The sequence below is a fragment of the Gossypium arboreum genome, chromosome 6, assembly GCF_025698485.1.
Source record: "Gossypium arboreum isolate Shixiya-1 chromosome 6, ASM2569848v2, whole genome shotgun sequence".
In the NCBI taxonomy this organism is placed as follows: Eukaryota; Viridiplantae; Streptophyta; class Magnoliopsida; order Malvales; family Malvaceae; genus Gossypium; species Gossypium arboreum.
The window spans coordinates 13,090,783-13,102,677 of NC_069075.1; the positions used below are offsets into that span (position 1 = coordinate 13,090,783).

Below are 11,895 nucleotides of genomic sequence, written 5' to 3' on the forward strand. Positions count from 1 at the left end.
TGCAGAGACCAAGAAGATTGAAGGCCATGGGGAGTATGGAAAGTGATTCAGATTGAAGATACATCAATGGCCGCAGCAGGACCCTTTTTCTTTTCTGATATATTTGGGGGAATATTTTTGGAATTGATGTTAATAGGTTGGGGAAAATATAGAAGTCAAAATAGAGTTCTGCTTGCTGGGGCTTGTTTGGTGTATAGATATTTGATATTTTTCATATATATATATATATATATATATATATATATATATACATAAAATGAGAATAATTATTGTTTTTGGATCAATATTTATAATATTGGCAACTATGATCTCATGAGATTATGTTATGATTTTTATTAATTCATATTTTAATAATAATTATATTAAGAATGTTATTAAATTATATATTTTATTTTTATTAAATTACATTTGGTAATAATTATATTAAAATATAATTAAATTATTTATTATTAAATTTAATAATAATCTTAGTAAAATTTAATAACAAAAATTATTTTACTTAAAAAATTCTACTAAGAGTATTTTGGTCATTTTAGTTTTTTCTTAGGCTATTACAACATCATTCCATTCAACCAAATATAAGAATACCATTATATTTCTATTCCATTCCATTCAATCAAACAATTGAATTATTGATTGTAGTTCTATTCTATTACGCTTTTATTCCATTACAAAAGCTCTATTCTATTAGAGCGAACCAAATTTGGTGTGAGTGGAAGAAGAAGATCATTCATTTTATGGTTTTTCATTACTTTATTTTATAAATTACATTTTAACTAATAAACTTTAAAATAAAACATCACCAATAGTCCATAATATTTTAATTATGGTCTAATTTCAACATAAAATCTCCCACTTTTACTATTTAAGTCATTTAATTAATAAAGTAACTTTCGCAACTTTTATGATTTAGTCCTTCTTCCTAAATTAATTATCCAAACATCAAAATTACCAAACCAAACTTCAATACGACACTTTAATAACCTCGTAAAAATTAAATAAATAATATTTATGGGCTCACACATTGAAATTGTGGTCTCGAAACCACTGTCTCTAATACCACTGAAATCAAGTTGTTACACTATTCTTCATCTATTAATTACAACATTATTTAGTTATAAAGTCAATCCACTAAAAGTGTCATGAATAAACTTCTCATTTTATACTATTACGAAAAAAACTTAGATTTATGCTTTATTCAATGGTCTTGTTATTTGTGTGTTACTTTCATAATATATCCTTGAGCTATTCTAATTAAATTCATTTATCCAATATAATCATATTTTATCTCATGGTCAGCATTGCATCTTCAACAATGAAAAAGATTATTTTTAACAAATAGTAATAGCAATCATTTGTCCCAAACGAATAACCCATGACTACATTCCTATTTCATAATTAATGCAATGGCCATAAAAAGACACCATTTACTCTTTGAGCGAGCCATAAATTCTACTATTACACCAATAATTATTATTAAATAATTTTTTGAAAAAAACAAATATTTTATATAAAATGTTTTCTCTCACCCATATCATTTATCCATATTCACTATTATTTAAACCCTTAATTGAGTTTGTGTCACGATTAATTGGGTAACAACTTAATTGGAAAAAGACTAATTTATCATTTCTATTATTTTGATGGGGTTTTGTCTTTTCATATTTTAATATAATTTTAATTAAAAATTAAAAATTAACATACCAATTATTAAACACTTGTTCAATGAATTTATAAACAAGTTCTTTACTACTACATGAATAATTATTATTAAATACTTTTTTAGCAAATAATTTTTTATAAAAATATTTTCTCTCACCCTCATCACATATCTATATAATATTTAAATTAGTGACTAATTTAGTGTTACAGAGTTAATTAGATACAAACTCAATTAGAAATGATTAATTTACCCTTTCTTTTAAATGATTGCTATTATTATTTTGATAAAGTTTTATATTTTCATACTTTTATATAATTTTTAAAAGAAAAATTAAAACTAAATGAAAAATGAAAATCCAAGGATCCAATACATGTTTAATGGATTTATAAACAATTTCTTTATCACTACACCAATATTTTCATAAATTGGTGTCAAAAGTCAACTGGATATTTAATATTTTATAATTAGATTTGTAATATTGGTTTCCTTTCACTCGAATGATAACTTTTTATGTGCTAGAAAGATGACAATACCATGAAATATTTGGAGCGTATTTATTATTCTTAATATGATATATTTGTCTATTTAATTTTTTACTCACAATTTAAACTATTTTTTAATTTCATAGATATTGCATTTGTGTTGCTATTATTATTAATTTTAAACAATACATTTTATTATTTGTTGTATGTTATTTTTAAACCATACTTATCTTCTAAATACACACCCATGTGATAAAATTTTAGTTATATTTGTATAATTGTTTATGAGAAAAATAAAAGTAAATATTTTAATTTATTTATGGGTAAACTACAAAAATAGTTACTTTTATTTGCCTCATGTTATATTTTAGTCATTTATGTTTGAAATGTTACGTTTTAATCACTTATATTATCGTTTTGTTATGAAATGGTCACTCTGCCGTTAAAATCGTTACCTCCCAACTGACAGTTTAACGTGACACTTAAAATGAGTTTTAAATGTCAACTTAGATGTCCAACTAACTAAATTAATTAATTTTTTAATTAAATATATTTAATTAATTAAATTTTCTAAATTAATTAAAGAAAAATGTTAATTTAGTTTCCTAAAATAATCAAAACCCATGGATCAAATTAATCCTTGAACTAGAAAAAAGAATTATTGGTCTTTTTTTTTTCTTTTACTTTTCATTTCCATTCTGACTGAAAAAAATAATACATTTTTATAGTTATCTTTGGCAAATTAAAACAGTAGAAATCAAATTGACTAGTCCATCAATCGATTAAATTTTTTATTCAAAATGAAAAAATAAAAGATCGATTGAATGGAGGGTTCAAGCAAATTAGAGTAACTAATGTGTTTTTTGTTTTTTTACCAAATTTTAAGTTCAAATTTTTTTTTTTTAAGGTGGTCCATCTTTTTATATTTTTCTGCCACTTATCTTTGTTTATTTGTGTATTATGTGCAACACAAATAGCAATGTATAGAGGTTAGAAATCTCCCTCTTTCACCTGTATATCATCCGTCTCCCCTGCTCATCTCATCTCATCTCAACTGGTGGGCTGAGAGTTTCTCTTTTACTCTACTGGCTGAGAAACTCCCCCATTGCCTTTCTTCACACCTCTGTTCTTTGTCCTTTTTTCCTTTCATTTCCCGTACTTTCCTTCACTTTCCCACCGCCCAAACATGGTGCTCTCCACAAAACTCCACCGTTTTGACCTTCGTTCAACATTCTTCACCTCTCCTTGCCCCTCGTTTACTCCCAATTCCTCCTCTTTAGTCTCCCGCAAAACCTTTAAATTTAAACCAACTAAAATAACCGCCCAAGTTTTCACTCTCAGCGTTGAAACCTCCGTTAAGGACCCTGAAAGCGACATTGAATCACTGATTTCCTCCAATACAGAAGAAATTAATCGGAAACGTTCCAGCAAGCAATCCATTACCGGTGCGTCGGGTATTTCCTCCGGCGTAAAGCTTGAAAACATTAGTAAGAGCTATAAAGGAGTAACTGTTTCGAAAGATGTGAGTTGGGAAGTGAAAAAAGGCGAGAAAGTTGGACTGGTTGGAGTAAATGCAGCAGGGAAAACGACCGGGTTGAGAATTATAACGGGACAAGAAGAACCCGATTCGGGGAACGTTATAAAGGCCAAATCAAACATGAAAAATGCATTTTTGAACCAAGAATTTGAGGTTTCGATGAGCAGGACGGTGAGGGAGGAGTTAATGAGTGCTTTTAAAGAAGAAATGGAGATTTCTGACAGGTTAGAGAGGGTACAGAAGACGATAGAAGGGGCTACCAAGGATTTGGAGTTGATGGGAAGGCTTTTGGATGAGTTTGATTTGTTGCAGAGGAGGGCTCAGGCTGTGGATTTGGATGAGGTTGATGCTAAGGTTAGTAAGTTGATGCCCGAGCTTGGGTTTTCCCCCGAGGATTCCGATAGCTCTGGGTTTCATTTTCTTTCCACAACACGAAGGAAACAAAACTTGTTTGCACCAACCATTTCCAACAAGCTTATCCACCCTCCACCACTCCATGCTCCCCCTTTGCTTCCTTCCATATCCAGAATCAATGGAAAGATGAAAGCTTGCTGCAGGGCAATCTCAACCACATATCCAATGTCTATCACCTCTAGATTCAACCCCTGTTTCATCACTAACGTGGCTGAACCTAACGCTGGCTTAATCGGCGATGAGGATGATGTATTACAAGATCCTAACACACTTTCCCACCTCAAAACTGAACTCTTACAGCAACTCAAAGGTATGGTCCTCCTCTATATTTACCTCAGGATAACATGGTGAACATCTCCTGAGATAATTGTCTTTTTCTGTATATGTGTTCCAAGGAATCAATAGAGGGATTTTTGGAGTCCCATCCTCAAAGAAATCTGACGTTGAAGCTATGGTGAAGCTGCTAGAATCTCACAATCCAACTCCAGATCCTATCTTGAATCTAGAAAAGGTGAACTTGAACTTATATTCTACTTGTTGAAATAATGTTAAGGATATAGTTTTAGAGTTTTTTTCTATAAATGGGATGAAGGTAGGTGGTTGCTGGAAGCTACTTTATAGTACTATTACAATCTTGGGTTCCAAGAGAACAAAGCTTGGGTTGAGGGATTTCATCACTTTGGGAGAGTGTTTCCAGATCATTGATATTGAAAAGGTATTGTATACATCTAAGAGTTTCTTATGCACTCTAAATACTGAGTTGCTTGAGAAATGTCAGGACGGTTTAATATATTATTTATTACCTGAGTTTCTTATGCACTTAAATACTCATGTTTTAGGCTTGAATTGATAAAAGTTAATTACTAATATTATTAGCTTTGAATGTTTTATGATTTTGGTAATAGAATAAATTTAGTGTTAATCGTGAATTTATTTAGTTTGTCAAATACTGTACTATGAACCTGATTTAATTTAGGTTTCAAGATTGATTTGATGAAAGTTAATTGCTAATATTATTAGTTAATTATAAATTTTCATCAATTAAACTCCAAAATTGGAATTAAAAACTAAAAAGTTAACACACTATTTTCTTTAGGTATCAAAATATATAACTTTGTCCAATACAGTCACCACATTAAACTCAAAAAAAAAAAAAAAAAAGCAAGTACCACTTTAGGAAAAAATGCAAGTACCACTTTAGAAAAAAATGCCAAACTTAGGTACCAAATTATGCATTAAACCTTTTCAGGGACTTATACCATAACTGAATGATTTAAATATCCAGATTCTCATCCTAGTAGTGAAATAAAAACTGGTGTGCCATTTTTTCTATACGAAGCTGGATTTGTGATGTGATTCGTGTTTTACTAACATTAGCATTTGGTGATGGGAAAATGGAGAGCAAAGCAGTTAACGTGATAAAGTTCAATGCCAGAGGATTGAAATTGTTAAATGGGAAGCTCACAATTGAAGCTTCCTTCAAGATCGCATCCAAATCAGTTAAACCTCCTTTCTTTCTGCCTTTTCTTATATATTCCACCAACATACAAAACCTGGATCATGATTCAAGTGTATTTTTGTTTCAAAATCTGCAGAGAGTTGATGTAAGTTACGATAACTCGACAATCACTCCTGATCAGGTAAGCTGTAAACTGTTGTGTACATCACAGAGAAATACTCAAAATTTCCCAAACTTGAAGCTTAATTTGTTTTGGTGAAAGCGTAGCTGTTGAATGTGTTCTCGAAAAATTATGATGTTCTGCTTGCTATCTTCAATCCGGAAGGGTGGCTGGAGATAACGTATCCTTTACTATTTCTCCTAGTGCTTTGGTGGATGTTTTGTGGTATTAATATTGTAACTTCACATTGTTGTTCCTTGAGTTGGGTTTAACACTACAGGTATGTAGATGATACGATGAGGATAGGGAGAGATGATAAAGAGAACATCTTCATATTGGAAAGATCAGAAGAAGACACAGTCTAGCTGCCATTATACACATCAATTTGTTGACATTAAACTCTGTTTTTCATTTCATACAAGGTCCAGTTTTGTAGTTGGCATTCCTCATTTTATATGGTTGATTTGTAGCGCCCGGTCTTTCATCACTCTTTTATCTTTTCCACGTTTGTTGGAATTTTTTACTTTTTAGGCTTTATTTCAACTCTTTTTAATCCATTAGTATAAATATTACCCTTTGTAGAATAACAGGAAAGGAGAAAAAAAAGGGAGAAGATTGAAATCATAATTGTTTTTAGTTTCTCTGCATTTTTTTTCTTAATTTTCTTTTTTACTTTGGTTTTAATTTTAAACTTTCAGACTCTTGTTTAGTAATTAAATCTTTACTTCTACACTTTGATTTATTACAGTTGATGGACAATGAGATTGGAAAGAAGATCAATGGAGGCTGATGAAAGAGGAGTCTCTTCTTGAATGAGCAAAAATCTCATCTCAATCTTATTCTTCAGTTTTATTTGATAAATGTTTTGATATAACAAATATAATATTTTTAATAAAACTTGATAAATTTCAAATGACAATTTGTTTCAAAATACTTTTAAGGAGAAACTTTTTAAAATCTATCTTTCAAATACTTAGAAAATATTTTTAACTTTCAAGTTCAAAAGTATCAATTCCTTCTGTAAGGTATCGATATCACGATTCAAGTGTTGATACTTGGGGATGAAGTTAGAAAATTTTTTTAGGGGGTCAAAATTAAATTGTGACTTTTACGATAATAAAAATACAATTTTTAAATGATTAAATTAAAATTTTATTATTTTTAGGGAGTCAAAATATAATTTTATCTTTATTAATTTAAAATTTTAAAAATTTTAAACGAGCAAATTAGCAAGTTTTTCATTTTAGGGGGTTGGGTTCCTACCAGCCCTTTAGATTCGCCTTTGTCTATACCCATTTGACATTCAAAATTCAGGAAAATTAAACAAAAAAATATCAATACTTTTAATAAAGTTTCGATATCTTTTCTCAAAGTATCGATGTTTAATCTTGTATGAATACAGTTTTTGAGATTCGGTGTTTTAAAAATTAAAGAAAATTATTGAAATATTTTAACTTTTAATCTGTGAATATTTTAATTCTCAATTTAAAAATATATTAATAAAAAGAAAAATTATAGATGAAAACGCATGAAAGAAATGGCGGAAGGAAAAAAGAGTATTAAATTTTTTTCTTTTTAAAATTATTGAGTCAGATTGTGTAGCAGCTTTATCGATCATTGAATGATCATTGAATGATAAGTTTATTGGCAAAACTTTATTACTGAGTCATAAGTTTGACCACAGCCATCTTCAAAGTCCAAAGAATCCTAGTATTTTCCCGACTCAGTTGATGATGCAACCAATTGAAAGACCAGCACAACTTCATGATCAAGAAGATCCAGATTGTTGCTGCTCTTTGTGTGAATTCGGCCCAGAAAGAAGCCTGATACAAAGTTTTTCTGCAGATGGAAAACCTTTGTATATGTTTAAAGACCTTGTAACTGGACATTGTCCTTGGGCTTTAAATTGCTCATGTGAGTTATGCGCAGATGACCGAATGACTGCCTGGATTGATAGCATGGACAAAACTGCATCAAAGCCAGGAAAGAAAAACAAAAACAAAAACTCCACTCAATCTGAGTTTTACAAGAGATGGATGGAAGGAGATCCAGATATCGGTCCTCTTGGAGAAGATAATGGTAAATTTATTTACCTTGTTGATTACTCATCTCACAAATCTTCACCAAATACACAGGTCCCACCAGAACCTTGTAAACCTCCTTCTCCTCCTCCTTCAAAATCATTCACTATACCCTTTGAAAAAAATTTCAAAACCGTCAAGACAGAAACTTTTCCCTCAGCCCTATTATAAAAAGATAAACAAATGGGTCAAGAAAAACCCAGATTTCCTTGCTTCTCAAAACCCAGTCCTTACTGTTTGTATAATGCAACCTACAGCGTCATATGACAAGGAATTCCCTTCTCTTGAAGAGTATTCAGAAAAAAATTACACTCATGCACCAAAAATCCCTTCAAAAATTCAGACAGATATTTTTGGTGCACCCTCAAAAATAAATGCCGCAGAAGCCACTTTAAATTGGCAAACAAAAAATGCTATTGCTCAAAACCATGCTCTAAAAAGGATTGATACAAAAATCTCAACTGTTGAAGCAAAGATAGATGACAATACCAAGAATTCCAGTCTGGCCATTTTTCTGGTGGTAAATCATCAAAAGTGAAAGTGGTTTTGCCTATAGAAGTTTTTGGCATTTGTCTCTGCGGTGCAGAAGATGATTCTGGTATATCTTGCATTTCTTCATCATCACTTGGTTCTTCCACTTTGGTTGTTTGGAAGGCTTTCAGAATATTTTCATCTTCTGTTTCTGTTTTTTCTGATGAAGATTCTGACACTTCTGGGGTGCTTGTATTTTCCCATGAATCAGATTCAGTATTATCTGACTCTTGTTCTCCTTGATCTTGCAAGGTTGAAATTCTTGGGATTTTGGACTTTGTGTAATCCTTCAAAAAAGTTGTTAAAGGATTTTGATGTTTGTCCTGGATCATCAGAGACTTTGAAACTTGCTTTGGAGGAGGCGATTTTGGTGGTGATTCTTTTATAATTAGCCTCTTTCCAAGCTTCTTTTCTACTTGGTAAGCTTCACTTTCAATGGAAATTAAGAAGTACGAAGCTGAGAAGAAAAAGAAAAAGGTTATTGAAATAGTCACAGGGACTGTAAGAAAGAAGAATTTGAAGCAGGTATGCTAGGCCAAAACACAGACCTCTCCTCATGGGTCATACAAACAGGCACTGCCTTTTAGCTTCAAACCCTTAATCCAAGAGACATACGCTATCCTCAGTGATATTGTTATCACTGATCATAATTTCAATATTTTTTTTGTGCAGGATCCGTTATATGACAAGCACAGAGCATACTTTATTGTAACTCTTTTTGTTAACTCATCTAAATTTTTTTGAGAAGAAGAAGACTTAGAAAAATTTAGAAAATTTAGAAAGCCATGGATATTAAAACACACTCATATTTTATTGATAGAAAGCTCGATGATTTTACATACTGATTTCTTCTCCTTTTATAGCCAAAAGAGGGATAATACAACAAAATAGTAAATAGTAACAAACAGTAGTTGTTATGACATAAAGTAAGCAGTACAACAAACATTATTAAAGAATGACAGTACTATAGACATAAAGCAGCTGAATTATAAGTGACATCTTTCAGCTATTTCTATTTGAGTGGGGATACTGAGCACTATCCACGGAATCATCACAATTTGCTGTCATGTCTGGTTCTTCAAAAGCACCGCTATCTTCATCCATATCCTTATTTCCATCATCGTCTTGTTCTTGATGCAATTTTAAGAGATTGATTTGACTGCAATACCACGGGTATACTTGGGACCATTCTGGGGGATTTAGGATACTCTCATAATATTCCTGTATGGCTTTTAAGATTCCTTTGTGATAAGGCTTATATCTTATAGGCCATGTGTCCCAAGGAGCATCAATTTCTAGAGGTGGCCATACTTCAAATGGATAACCTTGTTGAGTTGGAAGAGGAACTTCTGTATGATCCTGTATTGCACATCATGTTTTCTAATATCTTCATCAAGAACTTTGTGAATCCAGGCAGTAGGGAAAAAACCTAACTGGATTGCTTTTCCTCGTGTAACAAAATACTGAGGCTTGTAGAAGATGATAACCATATAATTTCCTTTATTTTCTTGGTAATACTGATCAATCATATTTAACCATTGAGTTAAAGGATAGAACCAACATAAAAAAGTGAAAAATTTTTGATGGTGTGGTTCAACATTTCCTCTAATGGCTTTTACTAGAAAATAACGGAGATCAGGAATGAGAATTTGAATGGCTATGCGGTGGAGATGAGTGAGATACCACAAGAACCATTTTACTTCATCTGGTTGTTCAACAAATTCAAACTCGATAGGGTGGATGAAAGGATAATTAGGATGTACACCCTATGGTCGTAAGATGAGTCCACCATAATTTTTAAAGACTTGGATCTGGTATTCAAACATCATGTCCTTTGTCTTTGAATGAAAGGTTCCTTGTTCAATCAAAGTCATCACCTCAGGAGGAAACTCTGGATTGAGGTTTGGAGCAACAGAAAAAGCAGTAGGGAAAGTGGAGGATGAGGAAGATGGTCTGTACATCATAATGGGTCTGGGCTGTAAAATTCTTCTGTAGGCAAAGATTTCTAGTTTGGGCTTGGAAAGCAAATCAGCAAGGACATTTTGCTTTCCTTTTATATGTCTGACATCAAACTTAAATTGAGAAAACCATTCAGCCCATCTGAGGAGTTGAGGGTGAGAAACTATTTTCTACTTGAATTTAAGCATTTGTAGAAAGGATGACATGTCCATTTCAACAAGAAAATAGTACCCTTGAAGATGAAACTTGAATTTTTCAATACCTCTTTTGACAGCAAGAATTTCTTTAAAAGTGGAATGATAATTGAATTTCTGGAGAAGAGAATGAGCTATCTTTAATCCAAATGGCATAACTTTCCACTGGAAATGTCTGTTAGGAATGCAGAATCCTGTTTTTGGTCTATCATCAAGATGTATTCCTAATTGCTAAAATCCAGCGATCAAATTTGGAGAAGACTTTAGCTTTTTCCAGGCTTGAAAAGAGTAAATCCTTGTTTGGCAAGGGGAACTTGTCATCTTGAAGGAAATAATTAAGTGGTTGATAGTTTATCACCAGTCTTAATTTTCCTCTGATTTGCTCAATCTTTTATTAACATAAAAAGCTTCACATGCCCAGTGGGAGTCCGATGGCTTAATCAAATCTTGTTGTTGGAGTTCTTGGCATTCTTGTTCTGCCAGCAATAGATGAACTGGATTCATTCCTTGGTGACTGGCTTTTGTTGGATTGATATCTTTATTTTTCTTAAAGGGAAGATGAATGAAGAAATCTGAATTTTTCCATAAAGGATTTGGGCATTTTTTCAGGAATTCTGAGTGAGAATCTGCACAATATTGGGTTTTCAATTCCTGAATGATGTAAAGGATTTTTTCTAACTGGATAGAAAAAAGTTTTGGGATTTTCACAAAAGTTTGGAAAAGATTTTTGAATCTTACTCCATCTGGGAGTATTCTCAATTGTTGGGCTTTTGTGTAGAGGTCAAAACCTACTACAATATCTTTTCCTGGGAGTTTTGAACCAAGCACTGTAGTTTTTACACAACAACCTAGGAAGAACTAAATAGTAATAGGTTTACTAATTAAATGGGTAGCAAAAGGGTGATCAATAGCAAAATTGAAGTACCATACATGGGGCTTCCACCATTCTGGAGGTAAAACATCCGGGTTCATGATGGTTTTAGCTGCTCCAGTGTCTATAAAGGCAGTCATAGTAATAGGTTTACTATATCTGTCAAAATAGATCTTAACAGGTACATGAGGAACTGGGTATCAGAAAGATTCTGATTCTAAACTTTAGCTTGCATCATCTGTATATTTGAATAATCTGATTCTGGCTCTGAAGATTCGCTAAGAGAAGCAGGAATAGCACAAATCATTTTGTTTGATGGTTTATCTTCAATGGAGCAAACAGACTCAATATCATCTTCTTCTCAAATTTTAATCCCTGATCGTCTCACCATTTGTGAAATCTTCTTAGCTTGCTTGTTTTTTGGAAAATTTTTTGAAAAATGTCCTTTTTGATTACAGATGTAGCAACGATCAGATTTTGTTGACTTTCTTTTCTTCTTAAGATATCTCCATTGAGGCCTGGCTCTTTTCTTTTTCCTTAAAGT

At 31.9% G+C, this 11,895-nt stretch overlaps 1 protein-coding gene across 3 annotated transcripts; it reads left to right on the top strand.

The window, feature by feature from the left end:
• Nucleotides 1–3,083: 3,083 nt before the first annotated feature.
• LOC108484208 (ABC transporter F family member 2-like) lies at nucleotides 3,084–6,634 on the top strand. 3 transcript variants are annotated; one of them, XR_001871211.2, is made up of 8 exons: nucleotides 3,084–4,406; nucleotides 4,492–4,607; nucleotides 4,689–4,811; nucleotides 5,497–5,595; nucleotides 5,692–5,736; nucleotides 5,823–5,896; nucleotides 5,996–6,137; nucleotides 6,464–6,634. XR_001871211.2 is itself a non-coding variant. In XM_017787913.2 (7 exons), the coding sequence occupies exons 1-7, from the start codon at nucleotides 3,332–3,334 to the stop codon at nucleotides 6,078–6,080; spliced, it is 1,617 nt and encodes a 538-aa protein (XP_017643402.1). In that variant the 5' UTR covers nucleotides 3,084–3,331; the 3' UTR covers nucleotides 6,081–6,362. The 3 variants fall into 3 exon arrangements, 1 of the variants encoding a protein (XP_017643402.1); XM_017787913.2 differs by lacking the exon at nucleotides 6,464–6,634 and having other exon boundaries at nucleotides 5,996–6,362; XR_001871212.2 differs by lacking the exons at nucleotides 5,996–6,137; nucleotides 6,464–6,634 and having other exon boundaries at nucleotides 5,474–5,595.
• The last annotated feature ends 5,261 nt before the right edge of the window (nucleotides 6,635–11,895 follow it).

Coding starts and splice junctions, on each gene's coding strand:
- LOC108484208 (XM_017787913.2), top strand. CDS start 3,332: ATGGTGCTCTCCACAAAACTCCACCGTTTTGACCTTCGTTCAACATTC. Junction 5,737..5,822: donor CGACAATCACTCCTGATCAG/GTAAGCTGTAAA, acceptor GTGAAAGCGTAG/CTGTTGAATGTGTTCTCGAA. Junction 5,897..5,995: donor GAAGGGTGGCTGGAGATAAC/GTATCCTTTACT, acceptor TTAACACTACAG/GTATGTAGATGATACGATGA.